Source organism: Mixophyes fleayi, chromosome 3 (genome assembly GCF_038048845.1).
Source record: "Mixophyes fleayi isolate aMixFle1 chromosome 3, aMixFle1.hap1, whole genome shotgun sequence".
In the NCBI taxonomy this organism is placed as follows: Eukaryota; Metazoa; Chordata; class Amphibia; order Anura; family Limnodynastidae; genus Mixophyes; species Mixophyes fleayi.
The window spans coordinates 314,853,852-314,870,026 of record NC_134404.1 but is presented as its reverse complement, the minus strand read 5'-3'; the positions used below and the strand labels follow the sequence as shown (position 1 = coordinate 314,870,026).

The 16,175-nt window shown below is 39.8% G+C and overlaps 1 protein-coding gene across 1 annotated transcript in view; it reads left to right on the top strand.

Moving 5' to 3' along the window:
* Positions 1-1,246: 1,246 nt before the first annotated feature.
* ACYP2 (acylphosphatase 2) overlaps positions 1,247-16,175 on the top strand; it is a 122,723-nt gene continuing 107,794 nt past the window's right edge. Inside the window, exons 1-3 of the mRNA XM_075204050.1 lie at positions 1,247-1,405; positions 7,603-7,619; positions 10,492-10,601. Coding sequence (XP_075060151.1) covers positions 1,291-1,405; positions 7,603-7,619; positions 10,492-10,601 — 242 coding nt within the window. The 5' untranslated portion in view covers positions 1,247-1,290. The remainder of the gene's footprint in view (positions 1,406-7,602; positions 7,620-10,491; positions 10,602-16,175) is intronic.

Here is a 16,175-nt window from a genome sequence, read left to right as displayed (position 1 = left end):
ATCAGTAAATTCAAAACAAGCCTATAAGAGAGATAGTTTGACATGTCAGCAGCCAGAAGTGCAAAATAACAATGATGTAATAACATGTGCTTGTTATCTGACTGTGAATCTGATATTTATTGTACATTAATGTCTGCTCAGGGATTTATGCTGCATGCGTACATTTTCGGCTGTGTAGATTGTTTAGGTTTTACTGAACAGCATTTACGTCATGGATAAATTCATATCCCAACTTATTTATTATCTCTCTTATTATCTCAGGGGGATCTTTAAGTTTGCCCATTAACTCCACACAGAGGAGGCAGCCATTTTGTAGATTGCATCACTATTTTTGAAAGTACAGCCTATCATACACTGAGAGCAAGTGACAACGAAGTAGGAGCCATTTTGTTCACTGAAGCAGTAGTCATAGAATAGAACCAGTGGCGGAACTACCATAGGTGCAGCAGGTGCAGTGCACCGGGCCCAATGGAGATAATGGGGCCCCGGTACCCTCCTCTCAGTCTCCCTGCACCAGGGCCCACAGCTCACTAGTTTCGCCTCTGCATAGAACCTTTCATTAGAAATCATGGATCACAGAGGCAGACATTTTGTGGTCTGAATCTTACATACTCATGAGAATGAAACCTGCACCTACCAATTAATTAGAAACCACAACATTGCTTTTTGCCTCATGATCCAGTGATGTCCTAAAAAAATTGATAAGATGCATCCTCATGATATTGGTTCAGGCAAGCTAAATAGCTATGTAATAAAATGTCCTATAATCAAATTTTTTTAAACAGCCATATGTGTACCCCCATAAAATCCGCAGATCCAAGGGGTCCTATAGTCTGTTAAATATAACTGAAATCATCAATAGCAAACAATAAAATATATAACAAAAGTGTACTATATAATATGTATATTTATAAGCTATAGTTGGAAAACATTTTTAGCAATAATCGACACTTATAAAAAACAAGCAAACATGAGACCCTCTGGTGTGTGTCATAGGTATATTTAAAAATGTGGGGTATTAAGGGATTCTGTGACCAGGGTAGAATTTCAATATTGCAATATTGCATATAAAAAATTAAAATGTTTACAAAAAGGGTCACAGAAGGAACTGGCTCCATTTTCTGGATATTGGCACATTTTGGGGTTGTCTGTCACTGCAACAGTTAAGCTGCTACAGTGAACGCCCAGTGACGGGCCTAGCTGCAGTAACGCTCCTTCTGGTTGGCTGCCCTCTGCATGGTGATATCTGTAAGATGAGATGTCAGTCTGTGGAGCTCAGCAGCTGCCTCAATGCGTTCTGCCTTTACCCTGCTGCTCGTTTTTACTTATATGACCATGTCTGTCATAGCCAAAGCTGCAAACACTCTGAAATCTGTAGATTATGAAGTTTTTGGCTCGGTTCAGGGTAGGTGGGAATTTTTAGACTTCATTTTTATTTTTGCAGTGGCAGACTACTAATTTGCATGCTGAAGAAATTCGCAAGTCATCCAGGGTCTAAACATAGCTCATGTAGGGAGCTTTGCAGACTGAATACAGAAAGGCATTGGTATCATTTGTGCTTCTGCAATGTGCACATCTTTACTGACCTCTGTCTAATGCAAACAATTATTTTTGCTGCTTTTTCCAAAATGCATTTTGCCTGGTGCTCAGCAAACAGGGGTGTCAGTGTCTTTTTGGAGTTTTAGTTGAAGACATCTCTTTTAAAATGAACCTGTGGAGGTAGCCGTTTTGTGGGCTGAACCAACATTCATGAGAACACTATGGGGCATATTCAATTGTTGGCGTTACTGGCCAAAGTAACGCGGCGCGCGCATTATTACCGTCATTACGTTAATAGTGCGAGTAAATAACGTTATTACGGTACCTTTCACGCTGGATTTCAGCTTGCGGCTCTGAGCTGAAATTCAGGCTTAGTATTACCGTAATAATGGTAATACTTTATCCGTGGCGGAAAACAGGAATAATTGTATATGCCCCAATCTGTCTGATTAACAGTCTAGAATATAGCCCCAATGCCATGTATCAACTGGAATTTGGAATGAAACCACAATCATGTTAGCAGCCAATTAATCTACCAGTATGTTTTTGGAGTGGGAGGAAACCGGAGCACCTGGAGGAAACCCACACAAACACAGGTAGAACATACAAACTCCTCACAGATAAGGCCATAGTCGGGAATTGAACTCATGACCCCAATGCTGTAAGGTAGAAGTGCTAACCACTTAGCCACAGTGCTGCCATATGTGTACCCCCATAAAATCCGCAGACCCCTTATCATGCAATGCGTTAAAAACTGACCAATCAAGAATACTCAATACTGACGTAAGTGGGGAAAATGTTTTAAATTATAGTTGCGTATTTTCCAGGTATGTTTAGAAGACTCCCAAATTAGGGGAAGAGCTCACGAATTCCCAAGAGGGCAAGCTATTGTCTGACAAAGTTGCTTGCCTGCTTGCAAGGTGGGTGTGGCCATGATGTGAGGACACACATCACATCTGTAAGCCATGCCCGCCATACTTTACACAGAGAGGGCATAAAAGTGATGACCAACTAGCATCACCATACACATTTACCCTACTCACTTGAAGATACGAATGGCATTTTCAAGCCATGCCCACCTCTTCTTGAGCTGCTTTTCAAATCTCCCAGAGGGCAGATATGTAAATTACACCTTTAATAATAAGTAATAAAACTAATCGGATCCCAAGCATCTGGCAGGTAATCACTTTAGTGTAATGTATTTTTCGCAGTGCAACAAGTTATTTGTAGCACAAGAAGCGATTTTAAGTACAAACTTCAACTTCCAAAGTCTTAAATCTGTCCAATCAGTGTTTGTGTTGTAAATGTAAAACTGCTGCCTGAACCACTAAATCTCCCAGTTGTTACCGTCTAGACAAGAACCATTGTAGGTAAGGTGGGTGGGGGTGTCCGCGTCATGGAGCCCCCAAATTTCTGCTAGTTAAGCTGGGTACACACTCCAGGGTTCTCACCTAATTATCGGGCCAATCACACAAAAACGGACTGTTCGGCCCGATATTGCATTAGTGTGTACACCCCCACGATCAATGATTATCGTGCCAAAGCACATCGTATCGTTTGATTTATTTTTATACACAGACTAAAAATCTTGGTCAGCGTTCTAATGATGTTGTTCCAATCCTGCAGTGTGTACACACTCATGACCAGCAATGTAGGCAGATCTCCATAGAGTTTACAGAGTTGCGATCTTTTAGGCTGAAGGTTATGACAGATGAAGAGCACAGATCTGAAGGTAAATCTTGTAAAACGTGTATAGTGCGTACACAGGAATCGTCATGCTGATCGGGACTTTCAGTCACTGGTAAAATCATCAACGATATCGCAGCGGGAGAAATTTTCTGTAGTGTGTACCCAGCCTTAGATTAAATGGTGATCGGGTAAGAATCACTTTTTACACAGAGATAACCTAGGCCCAGTGTTTTGTGACCTATCAACAAATAGAAGTATATTCAGGATAAGGGCCTGTTCTTATGATAGTATTTGCTCCATGAGAAGTCCATTCACCATACAGGTATTTAAATCTTGATCTTTCAGAAAACTATGATCATAATTCACACAGGTCCTGAAACCCATTTTAGGATTTGTTAAGAAACTGTTAAAATACTTTAGAAACATCAGTGCTGCATTTTCTTAATATAGTATATAAGAGTACAGGTATTTTTAGTACCTGTCAGAAACAAATGTAGTTGCATTATAGCATTTCCTTGTGCTTAGTAATATAATAAGCCATTTTTCTAGATTATATTCAGTGATGTATTTATTACATTTATAATGTGCGATATAACGCAGATCACTTAAGACAATGCAATAAAAAGAATAATCTGAAGATAGCTATATTCATATGTTGCATAAATTGTAAAACTATTTGTTTTGGTGATTCTGATTTTCCACTAGAATGTGTTATTTGTCTTAAATTATGAAAATCAACAAGAAAATACTTCTGCTATATAACAATCGATTCTGTTCTGAAATAAATTCTACAAATTCTGACATGAATGTGTGTGACAATAGCACTGGAGTATGAGGCTAAACATATAATGGAAGTCACCATCCACGTGAGCAGCTTTAGTCAACAGATTGATAAAACAATAAGACAACTAGGAACAAGGAATTTAATATTAAAGTGGACCTTTTACCGGGTCCTATGTTATTTTATATTTTTTGTTTTACTATACCATGGTCTATGTAGTAAGTAAAACATGGTTTCCACCTGGAACCTCCCTCACTATTTTCTCTCCTGAGCAGGGGAGAATCGGCCTGGGCGTGAAAACAGAATCGGATTGTCCATTAGGCAGCCTGGGATCCCGCCAAGGGCCTAGTTGGCACTGAAGGGGCCGGATTAATCTAACATGTTTTTATATGTGGAGTTTATTGACAAATGGATGGGGGAAAGGGGCCCTAAAGCAGTGTCTTGCCTAGGATCCCATGAGATCTTAATCAGGCTGAGGTGTGAAGGTGGACTTTTAGCGTAGAGAGCTTGTTCCCAGGCCAGCTGCCACTCCTGAGCATTGAAAAGAATAGGGCACATCTCTGATGGACTGTCCCTATGAGGAGAACATCTGTGTGTATGACCTATGAACTCCGGATAGGGATAAATGATCCATTTTTCAAGCCAACCTCAGATGCTTTCTGGTCCATTTAGCGCTATATAAATGGAATAGACCTCAGATGGACAAGCAACTCTGTATAAGTGCCAATGTGCATGAGCAGTAAAAGACATTATCCCTTTTTAAAACAAAAAGTAAGAGAACAGTATCCTCTTATTATGTCAGTATGCTCCATACTATGTAAACAGATTACAGTTCATCTTTTATATTGTAGTGTGGTCATTCTGCCTGCATACACCAGAGTATGACAAAATGAGCTTAATCAAACTCATTAGTATGTTGTGCTCCAGGAAACAGAGTATTTCAGTATCGGTCTTCAAACAAACAAAGATCTCTAAATAATAGAACAGAATAAATACATTTTAAGAATAGTAAAATTAGAAGGTGATGCCTACTCAAGGACTAGGTTTGCTTCACCTTTAAAATTAAGAACGATTGCTCTTTAAACATTCAATTTAGTTTTAAAAAGCTGTGGCCCTGGGAATTACCTGCCTGTGATTATTCAGTGGTTAGATGCGCTCAAGAATGGAGAGTAACTAGCACTGACTGCTGCGAAACCCAAGAGACTTGCAGTATGCGTCCAGTGCGCTCCGTAAATGAGTGGTTGGCAATAAAGTTCTTTACGTAACCTCTTTATAACCTGTCCAAGCCAGACAACCCATTAATAATCTGGGTGTGGACAAAAGCTTTTCTGTGAATAATATTAAACACAGTGAAAATTGATACAGGAAATGAAATCATAGCAAGATTGTAGAATTGTTTAGAACATTTATAAACTGTTGATTCTGTGGATATTATAAAACGCTGCTTTCTGGGTGGGTTGAATATCAGTTATATAATCTTAATGGGCTGAATCCGAAAACTGTAACATAATACAAAGAAAAGCTCAGTGTTTACTGTGCTGGTCTGCTGTTGATGAACCTTCTCCCAATATTTGTAAAGCCAAACCGGGCAATGGCGGCTGGATGATGAATGGGGAGAATGGAGAGACAGTAAAGGCCAACAGACGTTCCTGTCACCTTCTGGATTATACATTGATACAAAGTACTGGAGGTTATAATGCTGGAGGTTATAATGGGTCAACCAATGAAGATGCCACAATGGCTCAGACAAAAGGGCCCAAGCAATATTTCAGCCATGTGGCATTTTCTGTCCATGCCCCAAACTCTGTAAAGTTTGCTCTTCTTGGCAAGTCAGTTGTGACTAACTCTCAAAAATGGGGACTATTTGTGGTATTAAATAGGAAATTTGTAGTTGGACATCACGATGGCTTAGTGGTTAGCACTTCTGCCTAACATCCCTGTGGTCATGAGTTCAATTCCTGACCATGGCCTTATCTGTGTGGAGTTTGTATGTTCTCCCCGTGTTTGCATGGGTTTCCTCCGGGTGCTCCGGTTTCCTCCCACACTCAAAAAACATACTACTAGGTTAATTGACTGCTATTAAATTAACCCTAGTCTCTCTCTCTATGTCTTTCTGTATGTGTGTATGTTAGGGAATTTAGACTATAAGCTCCAATGGGGCAGGGACTGATGTGAATGAGTTCTCTGTACAGCGCTGCGGAATTAGTGGCGCAATATGAATAAATGATGATGTATAGGCAGCATGCTACTTCGACTATGCTGCATTTATGGGCTGTTTAAACCCATGTTTCCTAAAACCTGCTGCAAGCCTTGTTTGTAGTTATACTGACTACACCTCCTGCAGGAAATCGTCTGCCTGGGCGCCCAATATCAGTTTATTGCAGCTAGTACAAACCAGGATTATTTGCTCTTTAAATAATCCTATCCACATATAATTATCTATTATCTCTAGTAAGCTAATTTAGACAGAGCAACTTTAGCTTCTGTTTCATCTCATTGTATGTACTTTGCTCGTATCATGATCCCCGCTCATTGTAGATTGCTGTGTAATATGTCAGTGCTTTATAATTAAAGGCTAATAATAATAATAATTTATTGTGTATCTCAATATTTTACGTTATTGGCTTCCAAAAGTATTGGGCTAACTGCTAGATTCATATCTATCCTGTGTATCATTCTATAGTGTAACTACTCTTTGCTTATTGTATTCTTGTCTCTTTTGGTGCATAATTTTTTATTTTTTTTGTTTGCTATAATGTAGGTTAGTGTCTGTACACATTCGGTTTATTATGTACACATGGGGGGTAAATGTGTTAAACTGCGATTTTGGCAAATCGACTATTTCTGGCGATTTCGACAGCCATATTTAAAATGGCAAATTAAATAAATGTAAAACCCAGCGATTTTTGCCATTTTAAATATGGCTAGTTAAAATCAGCGAAAACCGTAGATTTGCCAAAACCTTAGTTTGACTATATTAGGGAATTTAGACTGTAAGCTCCAATGGGGCAGGGACTGATGTGAATGAGTTCTCTACTGCGCTGCGGAATTAGTGGCGCTATATAAATAAATAAATGATGATGATGATGATGATGATGATACATTTACTTCCATGTGTACATAATAAATTGAATGTGCTTATGACAAGGTACCTGTGCAGAAGACAGCAAAGACTCCGGTACTGTGCCAGGGTCTATGCTATCTATTACGCAGGTCCATACTTGGGCCCATTACTTATTTACAATGTCTGTGGATGAGATGGAAAGAACAGAGATCCACCACCAGCCATAATAACTATGGGACACAACAGAATTTACACGGGTCAACATCCCTGTGTTGCAGTTTGGAGTTTGGACAGCTTGCTGACACCATGGCCCACTAATTCAGGGTGTTCTGAAGGTGAATCAGTCACAGCAGCTCACTCTCAGGCAGAAGTACATTACCTTGTGGTTACTCAGTGCATATAGCTTTGGCACAACAAAAATGTATGTTTACCTTAATGTTAAGCATCGATCTTTGGCTGTTTGAAATGTTGGCTGCTAATTTTACATTCTACCGTATAGTAAAACATTTATCTTTTCTTTGTTTTACAGGTGTGTGCTTCAGAATGGTAAGATTTACATTATCTGCTGATTCATATATTATATGCTTATTTCAACTGCAATGAAGGTGAGACAATGGAGGTATATTACAATAAGGTGTCACGGAGCAAAATAGCTCTTCTGAAGTAAAGTCAGGCAGCACAGTGTAATGTGAAAGGGCATATGTTTTCTTTAAATGATGGACATATTGGAGTGGACTCATTTTTTCCCAATGCATCATTCAATGCATAGTCACAGTTGTTACCAAGAAAAGTCGAACACATTGGTTTCCTGTGTCTGTAGCCCCTTTCCACAAATGTGTGTGCTGCAGGTGCTCTCTGCACCCATTGTCCTACCTCTTGGCACCTGTCCCTCCAGGCCAGTGGCGGATCCAGGGGGGGGCCATCGGGGCGATCGCCCCCCCTAGCAGACACTTGCTGCCGACGGCTGTACAGTATGTGCAGGTCCGTCCAGCCGTGACAGGCAGGGACAGTGTGCTGCCCGGCTGCTCTGATTGTGAAACACAATCAGAGCAGCCGGGCAGCACACTGTCCCTGCCTGTCACGGCTGGATGGACCTGCACATACTGTGCAGCCGTCGGCAGCCTAAACTGTTAGAAAGGGGCGGGGCCTAAATCGCCCCCCTAAATCGCTCCGGGTACAGTCGTTTTCTAGATCCGCCCCTGCTCCAGGCTAGCTCAGTAATACTTGTATACCAGGGATCTGCGGGTTAGTATAAAAGAGGCCCTTTATTGAACTCCTCTAGTAGTTGCAGAAAGTAGTCAACAGTCTTAAATGTTTCACAAAACAGTTGGCACTCTTTGCCTTGAGTATAGTCAAATTCAACACCAGGTCAATCTCCACGTAACTTCAGGGTTCTTTTACCTCCTCGCTAGGCATGGTGTATTGCATTGGTTGCTAGTATTCCAGCTCCATTATTATGTTCAGGTTTCTTGATGTCACAGTCTTACTAACTAAGGGACTCATTTAAAGTTAGTAGTAAATCCACATTTAAAATATGAGCACAGATTTATTATTATTATTATTATTAATTTTTATTTGTAAGGTGCCACAAAGTGTCCAGAGCACCGTACAGGAATAAACAGTATGACAGTACAGGGAACGCATTATGGTACAATAAACAAGTAGCATTATTAGGTAGTTCAGCGTACAGCTAATAAGAAGGGTGGGGGAAAGTCGGCATAGCAGAGAGCCTGTGCCCGAGTGTTGGCGCAGCTAACAGGTTAAGTGCTACTGACAGGGTGCATAGAAAAGCAGGAGTAGAGTCAGTGGCTCAAGAAGGAGATGGGCAGAGTATCTGTTGAGCAGAGTAAAAGTGGTGGAAACAGGAGGAGAGAGGACCCTGCTCAGAGGAGCTTACAATCTAAGGTAGGAAGCAGGGCACATCCTAGCTCAACTATAACTCGCAGTGTAAAAATAAAGCTGCCCAGTATTTGTGTGCTTCATGCAAAATCAGGCAGTACTTTCCTTGCATGCAATAAAAAATGCAAGTGCACCCTTTACATCTCAATGTCATGTTTCAATGCAGGAAATCACAGCTATAATATGGTGAAATACACAATATTTATTGCAAATATGTTTCCAGAAAATGCAGTATGGTACAAACCGGATGGTGTTGACAAAGAACAGGGATTGCAGGGAGATGCAGAAAGCAAATAATAGGAAAACGGCTGATGCAGGTGAACAAGTAGTTTGCAGAAATCCCAGGGAACAGGTGAACCAGGAGCAAGGAACAGCACAGCAACATATAACAACAATGACCAGCACAGGAGAGGGAGAGAGGCAGGTGTAAATAGGGAACACCCAGGTGCAGGAGATAATTGGTGCAACAGGTTAACGAACCCCTAGTGAAGAAAAGAAAGGCACAATAGCAGCACCCCTGGTGAATAGAGGTACTGCAGATAATACAGTAAACTACAAGTCCAAGGTCCTGGAGGCAGAATCTGCCAATAAGCAGCATGCGATGCAGAGGGCTGCAGGCAGATCCTGACACTCATTATGGTTTTTCCGAGTGTAAATGTGCACCATTTCGCTGAATTTGCCCCTACAGCAGGTTGAATTGACAGTCTTGGCACACTATCGGTCCCAGCTTGCCCGCAAATGTATGCAATGGTATCCAGTGACTCTGAGAGGTCTTATCCGGACCAAGAAAAAGTGTCCATATGAGTAAGAGTTCCGGATCAAACCCATCAAATATAGTCTTGACTGGGTTGACCGAATTAAGCTAAACCAAGCACTAAATACACAGACAGGGAGAGAGTTACAGCTGGGAGTTGGCAGCCTTGCAAACCCCATGCAGAGCTGCATACACATTGGGCCTGAGTCATTAGGCAAAACCATGTTGCATTGAAGGGAGAGGTACATTTAGTTGGGGTAGGGCATGTCCTAGTTCAACTTTAAATTTCAGTGTAAAAATAAAGATACCCTTATTGGCTAACCCAAAAATTATTATTATATTTGCTAGCTTTCAGAGCACAGAGGCCCATTCATCAGGCAACTGTACAAAAAAAAAAAAAAAAATACACATCTATGAAAACGGTTAATACATCCAACTCTGAAAGTTAAAAAGGAGCAAAACACCATATATAGCTTTGATTTTATTTAGTTTTTTTTAGTTTTGAGTTTTGCCCCGAAAACTCTGTATTACATTTCATGAGTTTATACAAGTTTCCTTCCTTTTCACACATTGTTAGTGATACAAACACCAAATTTAATAATAATTATTAAAAGGTGATTAGCTGAAACATTTTTACTGAATTTTGAACAAACAGAACAATTGCTAATACAGTAAATATTGTCACAAATAAGCACAATAGATGCTATTTTGGGCGGTACTGATATTGTTTTTATAAAATATCTATCTCTTGCCTCTTTGCCGCAGTATACGGAGGACGAAGCCAGAAGACTTGGAGTAGTTGGATGGGTGAAAAATACAAGACAAGGCACTGTAGTGGGGCAGGTCCAGGGTCCTGAAGACAAGGTCCATTCCATGTAAGTGTGATTGTATAATCAACATCTTAATTATTAAACTTCTTAAAGATATTATTTGTAACATTTTTCTAAAGTAAATTATATTTGAACTTCTCAATGTATTAATTAGGAAAACGCTTTCATTACATAATTGTCCTGCTCTTTCAATATATATATATATATATATATATATATATATATATATATATATATATATATATATATATATATATATATATAGTCTTTATGGAGGCATATTATGGACCTAGACAACAGCCCTGCACCAATATCTTGAGACTAAGCCACCTAGTCCTCTGATGGCCCGCTTTTCTCATTATGCCAAGGGTAACGTGATTCTTAACCTGTAAGCGGCATTAAAACAGAACCCATTCTGGTGACTAGTGTACATAATAGACCCCTTTCTGATAGCTAGTATACAATATAGAGTACAATTATAATGGCTGGGTACAACATGGACCTCCATTCTGATAGCTAATACAAAATGTAGGCTCTCCATTCAGGTGTCAGGTGTACATTACAGCCACATTTCTAGTGGTTATGGCACAATTCAGTCCCCTTATTTGGAAGGTTAGCGTACAATAGATACACCTCCACATCCTGACAGCTTGTGTGCAATACCCCCCCCCCCCTCATTCTGGTGGCTAGAGTACAACACAGGCACTCAGTTCTGGTTGCTAGAGTACAACACAGGCACTCAGTTCTGGTTGCTAGAGTACAACACAGGCACTCAGTTCTGGTTGCTAGTGTACAACACAGGCACTCACTTCTGGTTGCTAGTGTATATGCAAACTACTCACCATTCCATTCTGGTTGATAATGTAAAATCCAGATTTCCCAATCCGGAGGCTAGTATTAGTTTATTTTTTCAGATTACCCAGTCCTACAGGCAGTAAAATGTACAGATACTGTTCTCCATTCTGGTGAACAGTATATAAGATAGTTCCTTATCCTGGGCCATAATATGCAGTGAAGAGTCTATTTTGATAATCACAATTCTCTGCTTGTTTTGACATTCGTTGCCTGCTTGTCATGACTGGTAGGTATACTGTCATTAACAACCAATAGACAGTACCCGATCATCTCATTGTTTAATTGGGCCAAGAAGCTGCTTGGAAAGTAAGCTCTGATTAGTATACACGGGTTGGGGGGAGGTGGGGGAGACTCTGCTCCACAGCCTATTAGGCGCATTTTAAAGGCCAGCCCCTGATGGTACAAGCAACATCTAAGGGGTACAATCCAAGTAGCTTTCCAGGTCTTGTCTACTAGTCGCATTCCCTGTAGTTTCACCACTGGCTACTGGCATGCTTTCTGTTATTATTATGCACAGGGGGGCGGGGGGGCAATTAATCACATTGGAAAAATAAAAATGTTTTCTCTATATTATTTGCGGGTTGTAATTGACCTTGAATGTGTTCTTTGTTTGGTTGTAAAACTTGATCGGCTGCATTTGCTCTAAACAAACAAATAGCATCATACTTAAACAGAGCATGCTTCCTGTTTCCTGAGAGCAGTGGAAAGGGTGTGACATGGTACAATATTAAAAAGCAATATACCCTAACTATAGAACACAGCACATTATCTCCATTATAGTTCAATATTCTAAGACATTCTTCGTAATCTAGAATGTTAAGAAATAGACAGAGAGTTTTTATTTTTGTTATATATAAAAAACAAATAGCAATATTAAGTCAATAGTTTTCTTTTTGGCAGATCGATTTATTTGACCACTGGTCCAAACAATATTGTTTAAAAAGACAATAAGGATTACAAACATTTATTTATAATGAGGTTTTTTTTATTGTTTTTAAAGAAAATTTTGAAGTGCAGCCTTTTTGAAATTATTTTATAATTCGCTACAGTCCTGCGAACGTCAATCTGTACTATTTGCCTTCTGCAGTGAAACTAAACATACAAAAACAGCTATTTATTTAATTCCATCTAAAAGCTGACTGCAGATTGCTGTATCATACTTGCCAACTCTCCCGGAATGTCCGGGAGACTCCCAAAATTAAGGTCAGTGTCACTGACTCCCGGGAGATCAGGCAAGTCTCCAACATCCCGAACCTGCCTAGCCTAAATGACGCGATTCGGGGTGAATCGGGTCATTTTGGCCCTGCCCCCGCGACAAAATGGCATTTCTGTCGTGGGGGCAGGGGCAAAATGACGCATTTGGCCGCGCCCCGCCCTCTAGCCGCGCCCCTCTCCCGGAATACACTTGCCGAAAGTTGTGCTGTACGTGTGATGAAATTATAGTAGCAGAAAGCAGGGGCGTTACTAGAAACTTGTGGACCCAGATATTTTTATGGGGCTCCAAGAGTTTCTAGGGAAGCGCACCCTCCCCTCACCAGCGCCACTCTGCAGTTCCTGCTTAGTGAGGGAGGGAAGGCAGAGTCTGAAAAGACAACGTATAACAAGAACATACAGTATTTTATATTTACTGTGTGTGTTAAAGCCCTATAGTTTCTTCTAAATTCACTTTTTTACACGTCTGCATGAAGTTAACCATCTTCTATGCCATAAATACTCCTGCGTATGAATGAGAGTGTGAACATTCCATTGGCTGGAAGGACTTATTCACTGTGCTCCTACAAAACTATCTGAATCTTCTGTGACATCAACAGTTTCAGAATTCCGACAGCTTTCAGCACATTAGCTTTAAATAATCACAAGATTACTGTCACAGACTTTTAAGCTACCAACTGTTAATTTGTGTAATGCCAAAGGAATTTTGGCTACAAGTACTAGACAGAGAGTAAGGGGCACAGTTTTATACCCGATTTTCTAAAGAATGCTATATTTGTTATTAACTACATTGCAAATAAACTTTTACCAAGTTTCTATTGCTGATGTTCAATTTTTAATACTGCATGATATGTCCCCTTTAGACATATGGGGGTATATTTACTAAGCTGCGGGTTTGAAAAAGTGGAGATGTTGCCTATAGCAACCAATCAGATTCTAGCTGTTATTTATTTAGTACATTCTACAAAATGAAAACTAGAATTTGATTGGTTGCTATAGGCAACATCTCTACTTTTCCAAACCCGCAGTTTAGTAAATATACCCTATGGTGTCATATGGTGGTATGTTTGTTCATTTTGGTGAACTTCAGTAAATATCATTTAAAGGTTGACACCACCATCAGTAAAGCATACATGCCTACTCTCCGGGAATGTCCTGGGGGGCTCAAGCTGAAGGAGTCTGCCCCAGTCTCCTGGAAGAGCAGATACCCTCCCAGTTAATGGAGCAATTCATGTAATCATGCCCCACCCACATCACTCCTCCTCTTGCATTCGCCACTTGCCCTTAAAGTTGGCAAGTATGGAGTGAAACCACCACCCCCCCTGATTAATTTAGTTATTCCTCCCTGGAATCTCCTCCTTCCACATTTTATGAGTTTCCTGGTGCTATATCTCTATGTACTGAAGGATTAAGTCCTTTTATAACTCTACAGGCAGGGTCACATGGCATTGTGCGGGTCCAATTTGTAATGTGTAGCAGTTTTTTATATATTAGCAATTTATTTGGTAAATAGACCAAACATGCAATATAGAAAATAAGATTTGTTGCTTTGTTGTGTTGTCGTTATGTCGTGTTGTTGTGAGGTTTCCTTCCAGCGGGGCAAACAATTGTTTACAACCAAAAATGATGTTTTCTAAATTTGTTGCTTTGCAGTGTGCTAGTTTGTAAATGGACATGATCCACAGCAAGTTGTATTTCAGGTTCAGGAAGCAGAGGGGGGTTGTCCTGGAGATTGACACCCTCCCACTACTTGTCATACATCCTTTACAAATCTATTCCCAACATATTATCACTTAAAATAACAGAAAACACCAAACTAACTTTTTCTTTACTTTTTATAATTGATGCGCTACAGAGTTACATAATTGAAATAATATTAGCGTTACAGATGACTTTTTAATGTACTTCTCATTCATGCAGCTGTTGTAAGTTCTAGTTGTAGAGCATTCCTAATTAGTGCTGAGATTGTAGAGCAACCAGAAAGTTCCACCCTACCCCTTAAAATAAAAACATTCCTGAACGGTGAAAACATTTCATAAAGCTGATCAGCGCAGCATTAAACGTTAGTATTGCAATGTCTGTTTTATAACAAATAGAGCAATTACAGCTTACATATACCATGTCAGTGTGTAAATTAACTAATTAGTACATGAAGAGGAAGAGAAAGTGTGTTGATTAGAAATAAATGAGCGTTGTTTTAAAATTATGTCACAAGTTACACTATATATATATATATATATATATATATATATATATATATATATATATATATATATATATGTCAGAGTGGTGGTATGTAAGTTGGTATGTCATACCGTCACTTCTCCTCCTGCTTTTATTGCAAAACTACCAAATTCCATGAATTTTATTTTTTATGCAGCCACTTCATCCACAATATATACATAGATGGATAGATAGATAGATAGATGGAGATCTATCCATCTATCTGGGCGGCACAGTGCCTCGGTGGTTAGCATTTCTGCCTCACAGCACTGGGGTCGTGAGATTGATTCCTGACCATGGCCTTATCTGTGAGGAGTTTGTATGTTCGTCCTGTGTTTGCGTGGGTTTCCTCCGGGTGCTCCGGTTTTCTCCCACAATCCAAAAACATACTAGTGGTTAACTGGCCACTATCAAAAAATTGAGCCTAGTCTCTCTCAGTCTTTGTATGTATGTTAGGGAATTTAGACTGTAAGCTCCAATGGTGCAGGGACTGATGTGAGTGAGTTCTCTGTACAGCGCTGCAGACTTAGTGGCGCTATATACATAGCTGATGATGATGATGAGATGGTAAGATAGATAGTCCTTCATAAAACGTCTATAGAAACTGGCGAAGCTAATGAATTTCTGATAGTCTTTTTTACAACTTGGCACTAGAAAATCAAGTGCAGCCTTATTTTTTTGAGGAACCATTTGAAGACCAGCAGCTGACACAATGCTCCCCAAACATTTAACCAATGTTTTCTCATGTTCACATTTTTCCATCTTAACTTAATGGCCATGAGTCCAAGTTTTCAATTCATCTCCTCTCCAAAGGCAAATAAAATGTTTGCTTTGTGTAAATGCAGTTAGGTGTGTCAGGCTGCCTTGCAGTTCAGTATTAACAGGTAAAGAGTATTTGTTCTTCACCTGAATTAGATTTAAATCTAAATAATTCACCCAAGGTCACATTAAATCCTTTTTTTCCCTCCACAAAAGTTAGATGCCACAGTGGGAGATGTGGAAGGTTAAATGAACCCTTTTTTAAATATCTTTTAATAAATATAATACTTTAGAACCTTTAGTTCTGTGTGGAATAAGGAGTAAATTCTACCAATAAGAATTTCAGAACCAGCTGAAAGGTCAATTGGACAATTGAAAGGGTGAAGTGGTTGCAAGAAGTCAACCATCTATTTATTAAATCTTCTCTGTAGGCTTGATAGTGCACTAGTAATAGTGAATATAGTTTATTGGAACTGCAAGTTTCAATGGGCCAGCATTGTGGCACAGTAGTTAGCATTGAGGCTTCACAGCACTGGAGCCATTGGTTCTGTGTCCATATGTATGGACACT